The sequence below is a fragment of the Lissotriton helveticus genome, chromosome 11, assembly GCF_964261635.1.
Source record: "Lissotriton helveticus chromosome 11, aLisHel1.1, whole genome shotgun sequence".
NCBI classification, from domain to species: Eukaryota; Metazoa; Chordata; class Amphibia; order Caudata; family Salamandridae; genus Lissotriton; species Lissotriton helveticus.
In genome coordinates this window covers 235,622,698-235,644,323 of record NC_136072.1, presented here as the reverse complement: position 1 = coordinate 235,644,323, position 21,626 = coordinate 235,622,698, and the positions used below count along the sequence as shown (strand labels likewise).

At 41.4% G+C, this 21,626-nt stretch overlaps 1 protein-coding gene across 2 annotated transcripts in view; it reads left to right on the top strand.

Annotated features, from left to right (window-relative positions):
* The window catches only part of LOC144792820 (ceruloplasmin-like), a 477,616-nt gene that overhangs the window by 405,475 nt on the left and 50,515 nt on the right, over positions 1-21,626 (top strand). The window contains exon 18 of one of the 2 annotated variants that reach the window (XM_078668018.1): positions 12,652-12,814. The exons of the other annotated variant lie outside the window; for it this stretch is intronic. Within the exon in view, the coding sequence (XP_078524144.1) occupies positions 12,652-12,813 (162 nt within the window). The 3' untranslated portion in view covers position 12,814. The remainder of the gene's footprint in view (positions 1-12,651; positions 12,815-21,626) is intronic. 2 annotated transcript variants of the gene reach the window in all.

Here is a 21,626-nt window from a genome sequence, read left to right as displayed (position 1 = left end):
TTCTTATTGTTTGTTATTCTTGGATTTTGCTTAATACGCCATTAACAATATGTAGAAACGCAAAACCCAAAAAGGAAATAACAATGTAAATGAGACCCCAGGCTCTACTATTGAATGCTACCTCGTGAAGGCGGTTAGTGCCATTAGCGTTGAGATAGATAAGGCTGAGTGGCGCCTATCGTTAGGGCTAGGAAATGTATCCACTACCGCAAAAGCGGTTGACTCACTATTGGAGTCTAATACCGAGCCTAATACTAGTAAAGAATTACACATTACCCCCCATTCAAATGTCATGTGACAAGATCCTGCCTCAGATTCTCCCCCTGAATCTAGAGAAGTACATAATATACAGGAATGTAACGATCCACCCATCCCTAAAAAGAAAAGGAGTTGTAGGAAAAACCAGCAAAAACAGGGGACAGTTAATAAAGGCACCAAGGTTCTATTATCTAATCCTACAGTGGAAGATCCATCTGATATGGGGATTATGTGTGATGCACAAGTTAATAGGATCATAACAGCCTTAACCCTTACATTAGAAAAATATCTTGAACCATTGGAAGAGAGAATAAATAAACTTAACGGTGAGGTTGTTAAGTCAGCATAAAGATCTACAGGGTACAGGATCAACAGCCGCCCTAGGGGTCGTTTCTGATACTCTAGGGCATGGAAGGGTTGGGCCATCGATAAGCTCTTATCCTGGAGTACCTAATCCAGTAGATAATTTAGTCCCAGTAGGATAAAGAAAGGAACTACCAAGGGATAGTTACTCCCATGAGATAGAAAGTCAAGGCACTAGGATTAAGGAGGCCGTTAAGATATCCATTAATCCGACAGATAAAGACCCAGAGGCAGGAATAAGGATTAGATCCATTAATTTGCCCCCGGATTGCTGTCCATATGTGGCAGTATTAGTAAACATCCCTTCCCTTAGCCCGAGTTCAATAGAAACACATGCATCCCTAAAAAATAAAGTGGTTGACTGGTTAAATCGTAATTGCGGTTTTCCATTTAGTCATGCAGACTAGATCCTTACGACCAGAAGAGTAAACTGTATCAGTCCTACGAGGAAAACAAAAAAGGGGGACTGTGTTAATGTGAATTTTAGGAAACCATAATATGCCAAGATCACATTGGAGAGAGCCTCTGTCTTGACAGATAATGATGGTAGTATTCTAGCTCTGCCCCTTGGTTTTTTCTACAGCCATTTAAAACGAGATATACCTATGGCATCAGTCCGGGCCTACCCAAGAACTAATTGGTCATTGCCACCTTTGCAACACTTTGCCCTCCCTATTTGCAATAGATTCCTACCACTTAGTTCCCTTGAAGATAATGATTGACACAGCCCTGCCCGCCACAATTAAAGTATAGTGGGTTCTAGGAGCTCTAGGCAACAAGGGGCCGAGAACCCAGCAGGGCAATTGTCATCTAGTCGGGTCTTAAGTCTACAAGGGGATATAAACATCTTGAAAGGAAGGAATCTGAGTGAAGAACAGGGAGAAACCTTAAATGGTAATGGGAATGACCATACAGAGGCAGATTTTTTGAACCATGCTCTGCCCAACATGGTTAATGCGTCTGGGGATGATCAGCGGTCAATAACCCAGATAGCAGAAACTATAGAGAGACCCAAAACTAGAGGGTTTAGTATAGCCTCATGGAATATAGCTGGACATATAGCTGGACTGACTAAGAAAACAGATATGTTAGGATGGATGGACTTTGTTAACAAGCATGACATTATTTGTCTGCAGGAAACCTGGTGTGTGGAACATGTTAATTTTGATGGGTTTGTCTCTTATAACTTGCCTGCTTTGTGTTCCACAGCAGGCAGAGCAAAGGGGGGTTTGTTAATACTCATGCCCATTGACCTGCCGATAGAAGTTAAAACATCTATTAGTGTTGGCTGCCACTCACAGGTACTTTGGCTACACCAGAAAAATCCTAGGGAAATTTTGTTAATTAACTTTTATAATATTTGTTTGAATATACACGTCACAAGATAGTTACAGAATTGGAGAATACAATTGAAATTTTGTGTTGTGATGAAGGTGTTATTTTTTATATAATTTGGGTGGGTGACTTTAATACGCAATTGTGTCCCCTGTCTGCAACTAAGATATGTGGGTTTACGAATGATTCAGGAGATGATTGTGTGCACTTCCCACACAATCACTATGGCGAAATTTTAAACACATTTATGGCTAAATTCGATTGGACATAATGCAGTGTGCAAAAGACGGCAATGGAAAGTTGATTCCTACTTTTACGGGCAGAATTGCTAACACTATTATAGATCACGTATTGGTCTCAACAAACATTGCCCCCCTATGTTTTACACCCTGGGTAGAAGATCTATTATTAAGTGACCATAATTGTATTACAATGACGTTAGCTGTATGAGACAATAGATGTCCAGTAATGCAAACAAGGATTGGCAATATAACCCCATGTAGATCCAATGGTACCAGGATAAAATGGAAAGGGGTTAATCCGGAAAAGGTATTAAAACATATTATTACAGTTGGCTACACAGAGATTATGGAGAGTCTGGAAGTTAACATCGAATCAGCCCAGATCTTAACGAATTTTGGTAAAATCAATGGATTTATTGATAATATTATGACTAGGACTTCCAACAAGAAATTGACTCAGAATAAAGGATGGTTCAACCATGCATGTACTCACTCCCTGAATCAGTTAACACATGCACTGTCTAGTAGGAGTAGGGATATGGTGCTTGTTTAGAACTTAAGATTGACCTATAAATTGCAACTCAATCAGAGAAAGAGAGAGCTCCAAGAGGAGGCCTGGGACAAATTAACACTGACTGTTGAAACATCTAACAGCCAGATGTTCTGGGAAACAGTTAATTCACCCTTCTTAAAAAATGATGATGTCCCTGAATTGACATCCCATGTCAGTAGTGAGGCATGTGTTGCACATTTCGCTAACATTTTTAACCCTGGAAATGTAATCACAATGGACTCTGGTGATTCAGGCATCTGGCCAATTCTACCACTTAATATTACACTTAAGGAGGTGTAACAAGGTATTAACAGCAGCAAGGGAGGGAAAGCTCCTGGACCGGATGGCGTTCCGATAGATGTTTATAAAGCCATTCCTGCTCTCTGGGGCCCCATATTAAATAGAGTTTTTAACGTAGCTGTAATGGTAAAATCCACCGCTACTTGGGGTGAATCAATAATTATCCCCATTTTCACGAAAGGGGATAGATCCAAAACAAAAAATTACAGGCCGATTTCTCTCTTAGACTAAACAATCAAAATTATGAGCAGGGTCCTACTAGTTAGGATAGAGGAGTGGGCAGAGGAAAACAGGATTTTAACATAGTCCCAATACGGTTTTAGGAAAGGGCGATGAACCCTTGAGCAGTGCATCAATTTGGATTTAATAATAGGAAAATATACATGTGCAGAGCAAGGGTCCCTTTTCCTATGCTTCGCTGACCTAAGCAGCGCATTTGATCTAGTGGATCATGCCTTGTTATGGCCGATCCTACTAGGTCTTGGTGCCCCAGAGCCTATAATCTTTTTTTTGGCTAGGCTTTATGAAAAATTAATGACATCCGTGCGGTATGGCCAAAGGGGTGAGTGTACCCCTAAATTTGAAGTTAAATTGGGCATCCGGCAAGGCTGCATCCTTGCTCCATTGCTTTTTACACTCTTTATTAATGCAGTGGACGCAGAGCTTAAACTTGTTAAGTCGGATGCACCCCAGGTGGATGGTCAAGATGTGCCAGTTCTGCTTTATGCGGATGATGCCGTGCTTTTATCGAGAACTCCGATAGGATTGCAGAGGTTAATAGAGAAGATTGTTGATTTTATTAAGGGTAGAAAATTGCAGCTCAATAGGACCAAAACTTATTCTATGATTTGTGGCTTGAGGCCCGGGAAAACCAAATCCTTTTTTGTAGAATGACAGAAAATACAAACAGTAGATAAGTTCTGTTACTTAGGGATAACTTTTTCCGGTAACGGTAAATGGTCACAGGAAATGATAAATGTTAAGTCCAAATTGGTAAAAAGTGTGCACGGGGTTTTTAGGTTTGCTGCCAAAATCGGGGACCGTAGAATTAAAGATATGGTGCACATTTACCAATCTAGATGTACTTCGATTGCACTTTATGGTGCGGGGGGTATGGGGCCATTAACACCATGATGACTTGAAAACAGAGGAAAATAAGTTTCTCAAAAAGTTGCTCTGTTTGCTCGCCTCTGCATCCCCTGATCTTATACATAGCGAAGTGGGGATTAATTACCTGACAGATCTAATTGGGTTAAGACCATTATTGTTATGGAGATCTATATGGTTGAAAGAAGAGACTACATTTAATAGAAACATTATCAATGATTGTCTCCATCTAGATAATTGTTTAAAGATTCCTTGGCTCAACTATATAGCACAAACCTTCAAAAACCTATGTATTATAAATATGTTGGAAAACCCCAATGGAGTAATAGAAATTCCGAAGATTGAACTGAAAAATATGTTTTTGCGGGAGGAAAACTGTGACCGTAAAAAAAGGAGTGAGCTTTTGACAACTTGCCAGTTTTATTACTCTCATTTAGAAACTGAGGGGTTCCAGGCTTATCTGTGTCAGGTAACCAGGTCATCACTTCGATTTGTTCTTACAAGAATGAGATTAGGCCTTGTCCACCATCTGGTAGCATTTCCTTGTGTTAAAAAGTATCCTGTTACCCCGTGCCCATGCGATGGACACACCAAACAGAGCACTTTACACTTTCTCCTTATTTGTGACTTATATTTGAACCTCCGTATTGCCTTCCTTAAACCCCTGTTTAAAAAATATTGCACTTTAACCACGAATGCTGCTATGGTCTGCTGTTTACCATGCATGAGCCTGTTATCTGTTTGTTTACTGCTACTTATATTTTAAAATCAATTAATTTAAGGAAAAGTATGATGTTTTAAACGTGTCCTAATGCATTCCATTGATAAAATGATTTGTAGCAATTTTATCATGTTTTTATATGTGCTTTTATGGTCATTGAATTGAATTGAATTGACTATGATACATGTTAGTCAGATGCTGTTTTTTTAAATGAGCATTTTAGTACAAAGGAGGAGTATGTTGTTTTAATAATTATATATATATATATATATATATATATATATATATATATATATATATATATATATATATATATATATATATATATATATATATATATATATATATATCCACAACACTTGATCCCAATCCTCGGATCATTTCTCAAAAAAGAGCACTCAAGCTGTATTGCGCAGTTTACATGCCATATTTATTCATAGCATTTTGCAGTTTTTCAAAAGGAGGGTTTAACAAACGCGTTTCGGCGTCTCCGCCGTCGTCAGTGTAAACCTGCTTGGCATTTTGTAAGCATTAAATAAAGTTTCATTACGACATTCAGTCACATGGTAAAAAGAAATAAAAAACGCCACAACATATACAATTCAGTCATTGTGGCGGCCATCTTTGAGTGATCAACATAATACTGATGTGATATCTATATTGAAATTCATCAACAGTTTTTTTTTCATCTATACCATTTTTTATAAAGAATTTAACTGTTATATGTAATCACAGTTTGATTATTTCAAAATTTGTTCAATTTTTTTTCGTTTTGTTAGTTTATTGGCCTAGGTTTTTTTGTGCCATTGGTTAACATTGTACCCATGGTTATATAGCCCTAAATGGGCAATGTCCATTGCTATTCTGAGGTACAATATAACTTGATTAAAAATCGGACAACAGTGGGGAAGTTCTGCTGGAGGTAACCGAATTACATTACGAGATGATGACAGCAGTGGTATACAGACCTACCCTATGTGAGCCCACATCTCCTCTTCGTTATTCAGGCCCCCTGGGGACTTAGTCTGGAGCATTATGATGAACCTAGATTCTAGGGTTCTGAGTTTTTTGACCCAGTCTCCCCCTCGTTCTGTTCTTATTAGCTGATCTAAGACAAAAAAGGTTAATAAATTACTGTTGCTTTTGTGTAATGATTCAAAATGACGTGCAACAGGACAACTCTGGTCCCTTGTAGTGATTGCTCTCATATGCTCTAAGACTCTTAATTTTGTTTGTTTTGTGGTGCTCCCTATATATTTATTCCCACATGGGCACATAAGACAGTATACAGTGAACTCCGAATTGCAATTCAGCAATTTGGAGATCACTGCTCTGCCTGTTTTCCCAGGTATTTGGTAATCTTTGACTTTATGTGAATTCTTGCATGCTTTGCATTTCATGCAAGGATAGAATCCTGTCACTGATGGTTTCTTCTTTCGTTTGCAGTCATAATGGTTATTGACTAGATGATCCTTGAGGGAGTTTCCTTTCCTGTATGTCACCAGTGGGTAGTCGGACAATGCTTTCCCCACAACATTGTCCGATTTGAGAATGTTCCAGTTTTTCTTAAGAACTTGAAACATCTCTGAAGATTTCTCTGAGAAATTGGAAAATTAGTCTCAGTTTTGAATCTCCACTCTTTGGTTTGTCAATTAGTAACTCATTTCTTTTTGTTGCATTGCTTCTAGCTTCAGCTTGATCCAAAACCCCATCACAATATCCCCTTTGTTTAAATCTTTCTCTCGACTCATTCCTGGATCTTTCATATTCCAAATTAGTTGAGCAGTTCCTCTTTATTCGTAGGAACTCCCCAAATGGGATATTGTTTATCACACTTCTTGGAAGACAGCTCCCCGCATGCAGGATGGTATTTCCTGCCGTGGGTTTTCGATAAAGGGCTGTTTGGATTGTACTGTCTTCTACATAGACCCTTAGATCCAGATAGAAGACTTCTTTTTTACTTATGGTACCATATCCCATTTGGGGAGTTCCTACGAATAAAGAGGAACTGCTCGACTAATTTGGAATATGAAAGATCCAGGAATGAGTCGAGAGAAAGATTTAAACAAAGGGGATATTGTGATGGGGTTTTGGATCAAGCTGAAGCTAGAAGCAATGCAACAAAAAGAAATGAGTTACTAATTGACAAACCAAAGAGTGGAGATTCCAAACTGAGACTAATTACAAATTTCTCAGAGAAATCTTCAGAGATGTTTCAAGTTCTTAAGAAAAACTGGAACATTCTCAAATCGGACAATGTTTTGGGGAAAGCATTGTCCGACTACCCAATGGTGACATACAGGAAAGGAAACTCCCTCAAGGATCATCTAGTCAATAGCCATTATGACTGCAAACGAAAGAAAAAACCATCAGTGACAGGATTCTATCCTTGCATGAAATGCAAAGCATGCAAGAATTCACATAAAGTCAAAGATTACCAAATACCTGGGAAAACAGGCAGAGCAGTGATCTCCAAATTGCTGAATTGCAATTCGGTGTTCACTGTATACTGTTTTATGTGCCCATGTGGGAAAAAATATATAGGGAGCACCACAAAACAAACAAAATTAAGAGTCTTAGAGCATATGAGAGCGATCACTACAAGAGACCAGAGTTATCCTGTTGCGCGTCATTTTGAATTATTACACAAAAGCAACAGTAATTTATTAACCTTTTTTGTCTTAGATCAGCTAATAAGAACAGAACGAGGGGGAGACTGGGTCAAAAAACTCAGAACCCTAGAATCTAGGTTCATCATAATGCTCCAGACTAAGTCCCCAGGGGGCCTGAATAACGAAGAGGAGATGTGGGCTCACATAGGGTAGGTCTGTATACCACTGCTGTCATCATCTCGTAATATATTTCGGTTACCTCCAGCAGAACTTCCCCACTGTTGTCCGATTTTCAATCAAGTTATATTGTACCTCAGAATAGCAATGGACATCGCCCATTCAGGGCTATTTAACCATGGGTACAATGTTAACCAATAGCACAAAAAAACCTAGGCCAATAAACTAACAAAACGAAAAAAATTTGACCAAATTTTGAAATAATCAAACCGTGATTACATATAACAGTTAAATTCTTTATAAAAAATGGTATAGATGAAAAAAGAACTGTTGATGAATTTCAATATAGATATCACATCGGTATTATGTTGATCACTCAAAGATGGCCGCCACAATGACTGAATTGTATATGTTGTGCCGTTTTTTATTTCTTTTTACCATGTGACTGAATGTCGTAATTAAATTTTATTTAATGCTTACAAAATGCCAAGCAGGTTTACACTGACGAAGGCGGAGACGGCGAAACGCGTTTGTTAAACCCTCCTTTTGAAAAACTGCAAAATGCTATGAATAATTATGGCATGTAAACTGCGCAATACAGCTTGAGTGCTCTTTTTTGAGAAATGATCCGAGGATTGGGATCAAGTGTTGTGGATACTAAAACGCACTCCACCGTGCGTTAAGAGGCTCCCGTGATGAAGTGGAGCGGCGGTTGGTGGAAGAGAGTTAATGAATATATATATATATATATATATATATATATACATATATATATATATATATATATATTTTTTTTTTTTTTGGAAAAGGCCGTCCTTGCAGCGGTCTGGCAGCAAAAGGAAGACGAGGCGAACACGGTAATAGTGCTCAGCAGTTTATTATGCTCTTCACCACTCCACCACGACGCGTTTCGGTGCTCGAAGCACCTTGATCACATGACAACGTCTTGGGGCATTTGTGCTCTATTTAAAGTGATACAAGCCATTTCCAAAGTGCCGATTATCATAGACATAAACAACATACTACTGTTTTGTCTACCTTACTGCATAAATGCAGTCTAATACAATTTGTCCACAGTTAATACAACATGTGATTTGGGTCCATATTATGTCATGGTATACTAATTACTTTCAATAATTACTGCATAATGCAATCAATAAATACATTGGTATGAATACGAATACACATGCAGGTAATTTTCTCCATGTACCAACAAAGCAGCAATTGCAAAAAGGGGGAGAGAATGCGCAAACTATGCAATAAATATATAAAAATATATAAATAAATACATAAATACACTAATATATATATATATATATATATATATATATATATATATATATATATATATATATATATATATATATATATATATATAAAAACAAAAATTATCCATATATACATATATAAAATCAGATATGGAAATATATTTTGTATGTAAAAATTAAGTTCAATCTAACCCTTCCCCTTCCACTTCTAGTGTTACTACTGTGTTATTTTTGGGACCGTCTCCTGCTTACAGATAGTCATGGACCAAAATCCTTTCATAAAGCACCCCAGTAGGCCGTGCGAATGAGTGGACACTTGTGCAAAATCGGCAAATAAATAATGGCTAAAAAAGAGAGAGAGAAGTTTTGTGATACCTAGTGTAAAAAATTAAGTGAACTAAGTTCCAGTTAAAAAATTATTATTATATATGGAAGAGACAGCTACCATGTTACTGAATATACCTAAGATGTTAACAATTTCCATATAACTTTAGAGATAGGTGTGACAATCTTCCCCAGCATTCAGCCCATTAGGATTCTTGGTATCTAGTAAGATTATGTGACGTGTTTCCAGCCTTCGTAGTAGTTGTTCCCGGTTACCTCCCCTCCTCTGCGGTGGGACCGTATCAATGACTAAGTACTTCAAATCTGTTGTTCTTTTGTCATGTACTTCACCGAAGTGCCTAGCTACCGGGTATGCAGTGTCGCCGTTGGTGATGGCCCGTTAGTGCTGGAGTATACGTTTGTATACCTGTGGTCTCGTGCTACCAACATAGCGTAGACCACAGGGACACTCCAGCACGTATACTGCATACTCGGTATGACACGTCAATTTCTGCTTGATGGTGGTGGGGATGGAGTTGAATGGTGTTAAATATTCTGTTTTATTCACTCCATTCTTGCTCGCTTTGCAAGATGAGAATTTAAAAAAAAAAATATATATATATATATATATATATATTACCTACTGGCGGTCGCCAGTAGGTAGTTATAGTTAGGATTGATTTCCATAGGGAAATCGCAACATTCTATTTGGAATAACTTTGGCGCCGGTTCAGCAACTTTGCCTCGCGGCTCTCCGCTCCTTCCCTGAAAGTTTGGGGGGGATTCGTCAAGCGGGGCCGAGATAAAAGGGGGTCCCAAAACGTGTTTTTCCCATGTTAATTTCCATAGGGCGGTCTGGCGCACTTTTAGCTCGACCGGCTGAATGGATTTTCACCAAACTAGGCAAAATTGTAGGGACTGGTAGCCCGATGTGCCTTTGCTATGTCTCAAGATATGTGCTCCTGAGGATTTTGAGTAATTTAGGATCAAAAAAATGTATATATCTAGAGCCGTGCCCCGGTACGCGTACCGGGGAGCGCTCCGGGCGCCCCACGCGACTTGCGCATGGCAAGCTGATTGGTTCTCGGGTGTCTTTAAACATTCGAAACAGTCCGCAGCGGCCGCCATCTTGTGTCTCAGTAGGATTGAGACACAAGAGGTGGCAAAAATCAAAGGGGGAAATGAGCAAAAGGGGGCAGGGTACACCCCCCCCTGACCCCCTAGGTTTGATGTGGGGGCCATAAAAGGGTCCCGTAGGACAAAAAAAGAAAGAAAAATGTTTAGATTTTCGCGGGGGGGGCGCCGGGTACGCGTACCGGGGAGCGTACCATGGAGATAAAAGAATGACAGACTTTTTTTTTAAAAAATAGCATTTTTTTATAAATTGGAGGTAGTTCTGAAAAGAACTTTTTTTTTGTTTTTGTTGTTTTATATTTTTTTATACTTTTTAAAACGATTTGATATTTTTTTTGGATTTTTTTCAGGGGAAAAACAAAAACAGGGATTCCAAAACTGCTCAACAGGAGCAAAACAAATTGAAAATTTAGGGACGGGGAGGGCAGCGGTGTTCCTGTCTCTTTATAGCAATGAGTTCAACGCTCTGCTCCCCATAACAGAGCAGTTCCTCACACTCCACGCACAGAAATTTAATGCCTGCAAACACCGGCTGTATGTTAGGGACCATTCTTCCACGTGGTGGTCCCGAAGGTGTTGCTCCACCAGTGGAGGTGCTGCCGCCATCTGTTGGTAAATTCCGTGCCAGCTCCCTGACACTCTTCCTGGCAAAGTTGTTTGGGTGTCTTCTCTTGACATGCCTAATTAAATTGGCATTTCCAAAGCTATATTTTTTTAGAGGATTGCCTCTCGATAAAATACTGCCACATATTTTGCAGGTTACTTTTGCAGCATAACCTTTTTTTTGTCCTTCAGGGATGTCATAAAATTTCCAGATGAAGTGGTTCTTTTTTTTCTGGTGAGGAGGGTCCTCAGGCAAAAAACCTTCTGAATCACTGCTGGATGACTCCCTTGCAGCCATTGCTGTAGATCAGGAAAATTAGGAAAAGAAGACAATACACAAAACAGCTCTTGCTCTCTCCAAGTACAAAGCAATAGTGAGAGAAATGGGTGGGTTTCTCAAAATTTTGAAAAAAAAAGTTCTGAACCAATGAAAAGTGTTATTTTAGAGTCACATGGCTTGACGCGCTTACGCTACGTGCCCTGGGGCGCGTAGCGTAAGCGCGTCGGGCGCTTACGTTGCGCGATCGATGGCATCTCGCGGCTATGCGATACGTGTCTCATCAGTGATGTCATGAGTGATGTCACTGACCATGTCATGAGTGATGTAATATGTGACGTCATTAGCAGTGCATTGCACGCGCAAGTTATAGTGAGTCCAACTAACTATAACGTGGGAATTTCAATGGTTTTATGCGAGTAAAACTTTCAGCTAACTATAACTGGTGTGAAAATTATGTTTTTTTCAGTGAATATATATATATATATATATATAATTTTGTTTCCACACTGAATTGTTGGTCTTTTACTGTGATGATGAATTCTGATTTATGCATTCGAAATTCCCTAAAGGTGTTGTGAGATTACTAGTATTACATGCCGCTATTTTTCATTTCAAGCTGCTGAATTAAGCTCCAAGCACTTTCATCCTTTTTAATGGAAGTTATCTAAGAATTTTCTTGTAGATATTTTTAATATTCTTGTTTTTTATGCATGAGTTTATCTGTGAATCTTTTATGATCTGCCTTTGGAAGATCGAATTAAAGAATAAAGAAAGGAAGAAAGAGACTCTGTTTTAAATCCATATACTGAGAGAATGATTGCTCTCAGTGATTAACAAGTGCTGCAAAATTAGACCTAGACACTTTAACCAAGTGTGTTGGAATATGAGCACCATTTGTTGCTGAGGTTTCTGTCGATGAGTTTAAGAAAGATGACTGGGATTCAAATTCCAGTTTTGGACTTGTGCAAGGTGAGCAACAGTGCAAATTCAGAAGGTTGTCAACTTTTCAAAATTTCCCTAGAAAATATTTTTCTGGCTCTTTATTATTGCAATATCATTTCTGTGGAAGAAAAAGTTCTGTAACATAGTATATTCTGCAAGTTTATCCCCTGTTTGAACTGTATTTCCGGATTCTTTGCTTTCTTTTTTCTAGCACACACTTGATTTTTTTTTTAAACTTCACTAAAGACCATGGCCAGAAATAGGCAAAAGAGTTGTTTGCTAACTTCACCCATGCTCAGTTCAAATACATATGAACTACAGTTACAAAAGAGCATGAATGAACACATGTTGACATTATTCTTGCATCATAAATGTGTAGCATGACTTGAAAGTAAATAACCACCCCTCATACTGTGTACATGTTCTCTCTAGAATTATGAAAAGCATCATTCGGATGTGTTTAACCTCTTCCCAGGAACTTATCAAACATTAAGAATGAAAGCATTATTCAATGGAACCTGGCTTCTGCATTGCCATGTAAATGATCACATCACTTATGGTATGGAGGCTATATACACTGTGATCGCAAAATAAGGTAAGAAATAATAACAAACAAAATATGGTTAATAATGAAAAAGAAGAATTTAAATGGCTGAGCTCACCTAGATGGCTGGTTAGTAAAACTACATTTGTGGCAAGAACCTTGATTCATATCCAGCTTTCAGCCCATCACCCTAACTGCTTTATTTACACAGCGCAATCAAAGAAACACTACATTTCACACAATTTTGCATTCTCAATCAGGAAAAATGAACATAACAGAAACACGGCCAACACTATGAATGGACGTGGCCCCAAATAAACATTTTTCTTATGTGCTGAGATTATAAACCCTGTTGGAATAAGAAATAAAAGCAAAAACCAATGCAAGAGGCAAAGTAACTCCTAATTCCTTTGACCACAGTCCTCAGTGTAATAGTATGTCTTGCAATTGTCATCTTTGTATATCAATTCAGTCAGACCTGACCGCTCAGGCTGACGCTTGATTAGTTGAAACTGTTACTCAAACAATCAAAAAGGCTATTAAAAACAGGCCACCTATTGTGGGAAACAGGTAACAGGTATTCACATATATAGTGGCAGATTCATATTTACCTCCTTCACCTTTAATAAGAGAAGGGCTTTCCTTCACTATCAACATGGAGAATCTACAATTGTATTACAAGACAGAAGGCCCTATTTTGCAAGTTTAAAACATTCCCACCAGGATCACCCAGCATGCTGAATGGGCTACCAATAACAGGGTTTTGAATGTAGAAACCTTGATCAATCTGCTGATTTTAGAATATCTTCCAGCCTGGTGCAAGCCCAAATGGCCTCAGAAGTCATAGCACTCCACACTGAATGTGAACCAAACTTACCTGCTTCTACCGCACCATCGCCATTACCCCCTTAACCCACCTACTCAAAGTAGCTGAGGAAGATGGTGTAAAAGGTTTTCGCAATGCTATAAGTAACTGAGAGGCTGCTGGCTCAATGCCCAATTACCAATATAAACTGTTGCAGACATCTTACCACACATTGATTAGGGTGTAGGGGAAAAGAAGGAAACTAAATAGAAATCGAAGAATTGTTGCCTACCTTGTAATTGGAAAGTACACCCCATTTGTAGGACTGGAAGAGTAGCAAAACCAAAATAATATCACTTAGCTGAGAATATCTAGGTTCTGGATGATTCTCATACCTAATCCCTTTCAACAACCTATACCCCATAGGATGCTCAACCATTGGCTTATTATGAACCTTCTGAGGCCTTGCTGAAATTACTGATCTGTAGCTGTTAACCATACTTACGGATTTTTGCTCTTCCGTTAAGAACCACAAGAAGGTTAGAATACTTCTGACATCTGAACCAACAGGTCATTGTTCCTTTCCTCACAGTTGCTGTATCAGTCATCCCAAGCTGTTTTATAAGCTCTAGTTGTTCCTTGTGAATATGCTCCTATATACTTTGACATTGACTCGAAAAGGTCTGGCATTTCTACAAATGTCCTGAGATGTTTCAGGCCACCAACACTAACTTGTTGTACAGGACCAGACTGTGGTAGAGTCTGCCTGGATCGTTCAGCAATCCTGAAAGAAATGGGACCCAAAGTCGACAATCCATCAACAATTCAAGGAGAGATAGGAACCATGGCTGAGCTCTCCATAGAGGAGTGACAATTGTCAGCCTCACTAAATGCCTGCAAACCTGAGAAAGACCTGGGAGTCTTAAGGAAAGGTAGAAATGCATAAAGATTTCCAAAAGACCAATCCTGTAGAAAAGTATCTGTAGCTAATGCTTCAAGATCTGGTCTACAACTGTCAATCAGGAGGTGAACAGATATATGTTAAAGAGCACCCACTACTTTAATATGGTATTGAAGTCTTGAGGGTGCAATTACCAGCTGCTGCTGTTATATTGACTCCTCCAATATCAGCCTTCTACCATGCGGACGGTCCCAGAAAGTATTCACCTTCAATGAAATTCCCTGTTGTAGACAGAACCCCCACATTGACCTTGACAACCCACCCAAATCCTTGATCTTCTCTCTCCTAGTTTGTTCATGTACTTGACTACTGCCAGATTGTCCATTTACAAATGTACTGTAGATCTTACCCTGTTCCTCACCAGGTTTTAAATTGCAAAGAAGCCTGTAAGAAGTTCTAAACTATTTATTTGCATTACTATTTCCCTCCAGGACTATCTCTTGCTCCAGTCAAGTACATGCTACACCTTGCACCCAATCCCCATAGTCTTATATCTGACTGTAAAACAAGATTTGTGGCACTAGGAAAAAAGCCTTTCCATTCCATGTGCCTACATGTTTTAACCACCATTGCATTTCCTGTCTAGCTTCCTGATTTATTTTATTTATTTATTTAATTATAGATTTATAGAGCACTCAGCTACCCAACGGGGTTTCCCAGTGCTGAGCAGGACAACACTCAAGCCACACAATGCAGATGAACAGCACAGAAAAAGATTATACTTGATTGTAAAGGAAGGTCTTTAATTTCTTACGGAAGGCTAAGAGCGATTCCAGAGGAAGAGAATATCACAGTTTGGGGTCAAGGTAGGAAAATGAGCGGCCTCTCATACGAGCAGGACGGAGTCTGGGCACATTAAACAAAGAGAGGTTAGCTGATCTTAGCTATCGAGTGGGCATGTAACGTTTAACCAGGCTTTGTATTTAGAGGGGCGTCAAACCATGTTTGGGCCGCAACATGTAGCATAAGGCCTCAAACTTGATGCGTTTGTTCAACTTGAGCCAATGGAGCTGATGAAGCAAAGGTGAGACTGAGGCATGTCCAAGCAGCAGGAAGAGGAGACGTGCAGCCGCATTTTGGATGAGCTGTCAACAATGGACGGACGCTTTATCAGCGCCCAGGCATTGCCATAATCAAGTCTGGAAATCATACAACGCCTGCATAACCGTACTCTGGGCTGCAGGAGACATTAACCAAAGGATTTGTTTTAATCATTTAAGAGCCACAAAGCAGGTCGCAGTGAACCCAGTCACTTGGACTTTGCGGGAAAGGTTAGTAAAACCCAAGTTCCTGACTTTAGTTACCGGAGCAGGTAGAGGTGAAAAAGTGTCAGGCCATTGAAAAGCTCCCCAGAGTTTGGGACTGTTTCCCTGAGTAAGAACCTCTGTTTTTGTATCGTTCAGCTTCAAGGCATTTCTGGACATCCACAAAAAGATACTACTCAGTCCGAGGTGGAGCAGGTAAGGGTTCTGATGCTGAGCGGAGGAGAGAGAAAAGATGATCTGGGTATCATCTGCATAGGAAAGAATAGTCAGCCACGACTTCTCTAAAATGTCGGCTAAAGGGTGAACATAGAGATTAAAAAGCAGAGGGCATAAAATTGAGCCATGCAGCACTCCAGAAGATAAAGCTACTGGATTTGATTTTATGGTATGGGAGAAGACTTTAAACAAGCGATGTTTTAAGAAAGAGATCAGCCACCTCAAAGCCATGTCCTCAATACCTGCGGCTTCAAGATGATCAGCCAAGATGGAATGTGAGACTGTGTCGAATGCTGCACTCAAGTCTAGTAAAGTGAGAGCTGCCATGCCACCACAATCAAGCTGCTGCCTGAGAAATTCAGTGACCCCAAGCAGAGTCGATTCGGTGTTGTACCCAGATCGGAAGCCAGACTGTGACGGATGAAATAGATTGTGAATTGCCATGTGAGAGGAGAGTTGGGAGTTGATGTGACTTTCCAAAACCTTCGAGAAAACAGAAAGGAGGGATACAGGGCAGTAATGTGACCAGCAAAAAGAATAAAGTCCGGTCTTTTTCAATAAAGGAAGCACCAGAGCATGTTTCCAGTACTGAGGAACATGGCCTGACCTAAAAGAGGCATTGAGAAGGTTAAGAATCACGCTAAGAACTGACTTGTCTAAAAGCCTGAGCTTGGATGGGGGAAGAGAGTCAAATGGGGAGCGGGACTTGATAGTTTCGAGTAATGATTGAAGAGTGGCCAAGTCCAGCAGGAGCCAGACCCTGATTTGTCAAGATTCATCAGACAAGGAAGCCTGGGAAAGTGAACCATCTCTGAATATTGCAAACCCCTTCTCAGGTGTTTCATCTTTACTCTCCAAATAAGCAGGTCCTCGTGCCAACTCCCCCGCTCCAGTTCTCCTGTCCAGCTTGCCTGCAGTCCGCTACACTCTGCTGCCTAGCAACCTGCTGCCCTCTGTTGTGCCTCCTCTGCTCATTTCTTGCTCTGTTATGCCTTATCTGCTCTTTTTTATGCCCTCTCTTTTGCCTTTTGTTGCTCATTTGTCAGCCCTCTGTTTTGCCTTTTCTGCTTGTTATCCTACCCTCCGTTTTTTAATTTTCCTGTTCATTTTTCTGCCCTCTCTTTTGCCCTTTTTGCTCCATATTGCCTTTTCTGCTTGTTTTCCCCCCTCTGTTTTGCCTTTCCTGCTCGTTTTTCAGCTCTTTGTTTTGCCTTTTCTGCTAATTTTTCTGCCAACTGTTTTGCCTTTTCTGCTCATTTTTCTGCCCGATTTGCTGCCCTCTTCTGCTCTGTTTTGCCTTTTCTGCCCTCCCCTGCTCGTTTTTCTGCCCTCCGTTTTGCCTTTCTGCTCATTTGTCTGCCTGCTGTTTTGCCCTCTTCTGCTCTGTTGCCTTTTCTACTATTTGTTCTGCTCCCTGTTTTGCCTTTCTTCTTTTTTCTGCTCTCTGTCTTGCCTTTTTTGCTCGCTCGTTTTTCTGCCCTCTTTTTTGCCCTTTTCTGCCTGATTGGAAGTGCCCTGTAATAAAGGGAGTCTAGAAAGATTGCCTGAATTGATGAAGAGAGTATTGCAACTATCCTTGCCAATGGCTGCAGGGAATCTTTCTGCTTTGCCAACACCATCCTTAACTCGTCATTGATAGATTTCAATTTTGCCTCGAAAAGAGACAAGGCTGGCTTCTCTGAGTCCAATAGAACCCTAAGAAGTTCATGAGCCTTGAAAGGACCAAGTCTGACTTCAAATCCCAAGCTCTAAATTAGACCTATCTGCACCTGTCTCACCTGAACCTGCCTCAGATTTCTCCTGACCTAAGAAAATCATATTGTCCAGATAATGATCATCCATAACCCTTTCAATTTAATAACTTGATGAAACACCAAGGTGTGTAAAACACACCAAACGAAAGAGAAATAAACCTGAATACCTGCCCCTGCAACAAGAAGTGTAGATACTTCCTGCGGTGCTGGAAAATATCCACCTTCAATTAAGGGCATTTTAAATCCACACTACCCTATTTCCTGATAGCAGAATATCCCTAAGACTGGTCACTGTCTCTATCTTGAAATGCTGATTAAGAAAATACTGATTTAAATCCCTCAGATGTATTACCAGCTTGAACTCTTTTCTGTTCCTGCACCAAAATATATTGCTTAAAAGCCCATTGGGTACACCAAACAAGGCTCTATTCCCATTTCCACTATAACTCCTGAACCTTGTCAGAAATCAAATTCTCACCCTTTTAAAAAAAACGAATATGCAGTGAAGTTGTTTCCTGATCTGGGTAAAAAGTTAACTGGATAAAAAATTAAGCCTTAGCACTTTCACTCGTGATGACCATGGCATCCATGACCAAAGTAACAACTCTGAACATCATTTCGATGTCGGGTGGATTTGCGTTTGCCCGACACTGTAGCGGGCTGGAACCGCCTGACCATATGTCAGTGGTTCCGACCGCACAATTTGGATGCCACCACAGATTGGGCAGTCGGAAACTTCCATTTTACAATGCCAGATTGTGTGGCGGGAAGAAAAGGCCTGCAGCACAAGCTGCCATTGTAAAATGGATGTTTTTAAACATCCCTGGATCACGTGCCAGGACCAGAGAGGGACCACAAAGCGACTTTACAACAGCCTTTCCATGTCCTTGAGCCAGTCGTAAGCATGGTCCCTCCGCCCAATGCCTTCACGCACCACATCGTAATGCGGCAGGCGGACCGCAATGTCAGATGTCTGGCAGACCGCAACCAACGGTCTTGCACCATGGCTCCGAGTGGCTTCACAAATCTCGAGTAATGTCACACAGCGCAAATCGTTGCATTACATTACTCTGCACCAGGGAGGAGTTTTCATGGGTTTTGCGTGGGTTTTCCTATACAACATTCACGGATTTTGCCGCATTCCCAGATTTACAAGAACAGGTAAACCTGTGAATGAGCCAAAAAGATATGCCTCCCCAGGAGTTGCGTATCAAGGAGAAATATCTTCATATATCCTCATGGTTTCCTCTTTCTATGTGTGCTGCATTCTGCATCACACAAAAAAAAACGAAAAAGCCTCTCAGGATTGTTTTTGTGCAGTAAGGAGCCCCTTCTTGCACCCAAACAATCCTACATGCAACACAGACACCATTGCACCATGGTGCAAGGGTACCTGCATTGGCGCTAGGCAGCCCTTTGTGTGCCACAGCAGGGGAAAGGACAGGAATGTGCTGTATTGCTTTAAATATGGCATATTCCTGCCCTTTCCCAATGGAGCACCAAGGTGACTTGCTGCGCTGTGCCACTTTTTCATATACATGGCTCGGAGTATACTTACATAGTCAAGGGCCTGGATAAGGGGGTACTGGAGTCTCAAATGACATTTTCTCTATACATAATCCTTCAAGATTAGTATTGGACACCACAACAACTGAATTCAGTGGCGGCCACACTCAACACTCAAACTCCAGAAGATGTAACCAAAAAGGGTGCAACCTTTTTCACATTCTGCATGATTGCCCACTGTGAGAAGTTGGCCTGATATATGATGTTTCCAATTCTGGAACCACCCTGTATCAGTCCAAACAACCCTTACGGTGTCTGGTTGTAAGTCAACCTTATTAGACAAGCTATCCTAGGGGTAGCATGGACTAAGCAGCCTAAAGGCTTAACTTAAGAGGTCGTGTTAAGCGAGCTGTTTTACCACATACAATCATGTAATATCAAATGAAAGGACACCACACAAGTATATATTATAAAAATATATGTATTTATTACTAAAAACAATCCCCAGTATTCTTTATGAATAAAGGGGCACAAGCGTTAAATCAGAAGCACAGTATAACATACAAAGTTGCACAATTTTGGATGAGGCCAAGGGGCCACTCAAACCATATACTAAAAAAATGGTATAAGTAAGACCATTCGATCAGTGGTTTGGCCTAGGGCCTAGGGAATCGCTGGGAGCAGTCGGGACAAGCAATGCTGAAGTCGGGAAAAGCCCGCGGGATTCGGGTGCAGTGCAGTAAGTGCACGCATGCATCAATGTTAACCAATAGTGCGTAAAAGTTACAAAGTTAGAGTTTAAGGACACTTCCGCTGAACCTAGAGGGGCAAAACTTAAGACACAGACCCTAGAGGTGTGTACCAGTGTGGGAACACCGGCGTTGCAATGTTACCTCACCCACAGGAAGTGGGTGCACAGGGTCGAAGTTGAGTCGGGTTTCGTCACGCAGGCTCTTGGTGCTTGGAGCTGAAAGGGCTGCAGGCGAGGTGAAGGAGAAGTGTCCGGTGGAGTCCAAGGGTGGACTCGAGTCGAAAAGTACCTGAAAGCAGAGGGGACAGAGTCTGGGTCACTCAGCAGTGACCAGGGTGGAACCAGGACGGAACCAGGCAATGTCGGGCGCAATCAGGTGGTTGTCGAGGAGCTTCTCTCCGCTGTCACGTGGGCTCTGGGGCATCTACGAAGTCCAGGAGCAGGTCACGATCTGTCCCACACAGGCTCTCGCCGTCGGCGCTGTCGGCTTCAAGATTGGAGCAAACAACACTTGGCAAAAGCAATCCACGTGGAACTGGAAGATTGCTTCTCACTCGGACCAGGAGGGTCAGAGTGGGGGCTCCTTTTTAGGGGAGCTGGTGCAAATCTGGAGCAACCAGAATCACAAGTCGAATTTCAAGTTTCGTCGGCACAGGGGCCACAAGCCAGCTGGCAAGGGACTGGCCAATGCGGTGAGCGAAAAGAAGCAGAAGGGCCCCACGCAGCACTCGTCAAGTGTAGGGGGCTGAACTTCGGTGCAAGAGTGGCTCAGGGTTGGGGCTTCTTAAACCCCGTTGTACAGCTTCGAGGGTCACTCGTGGGCTGCACGGTCAGCGTCTCGTGGTCTTTCCAAGATGGCGTGCCCCACGGTTCCGGTCACCTCCACGGGTCTCAGCTCTGCAGGGACTGTGGATCGGGCTGTTAGAAGGCAGGCAAGCTTGATCTCGTCAATCTCTGTCGCTCGAGTTCCGGCGGGAACTGCAACAAAGTAGACGTCGAGGGCTGGATGGTGCCTGTTTGCACAGGGTAGTCACTCCTTGACCACAAGGGAGATTCTTCAGTCTTCTACGTTGAGTAGGATGTCGAAGGGTCCAGAGTTTCGTTTCTTATGTTTCATCAGGATAATCTGAAGTGCATTGGCACTGCTCCCACTCTTATTCGAATCTGGGGGGCTGGATTACCTGCTAGGTCCCCTCCTATGGGTGGGACCCAGGAAGTGGGTGGATACACCCCCTTCCTTTGATCCTGTCCGCGCTGGGACGGGGGCTGGAGTGCCCCAGAACCGGTTTGGCCGGATTATGCAAGGGGCAGCCTTGTGCTCCCCAGGCAGTGTCTGGTTTCTTTAAACCTCCCTGCTACAATCCACTATCTCCGGTCTGGGGGGTTGTAACACCGCCCTGCGACAGGAAACCCTTTGTCCAGGCCCCTTGGGCTGAGTTTCAGTCAGCTTCAGGGGGTCAGACTTGTGTCTGTGGCAGAAGCATCCATTTTGTGGATCTGAGGCCCTTTTAGAAATTAACCGCATTTAAGTAAAGTAACATGTCTTACCCCTCTAGAGGGGTGGAATGCTATCCCCGTCGCCAGAACTGGCGAGGGGATAGTATT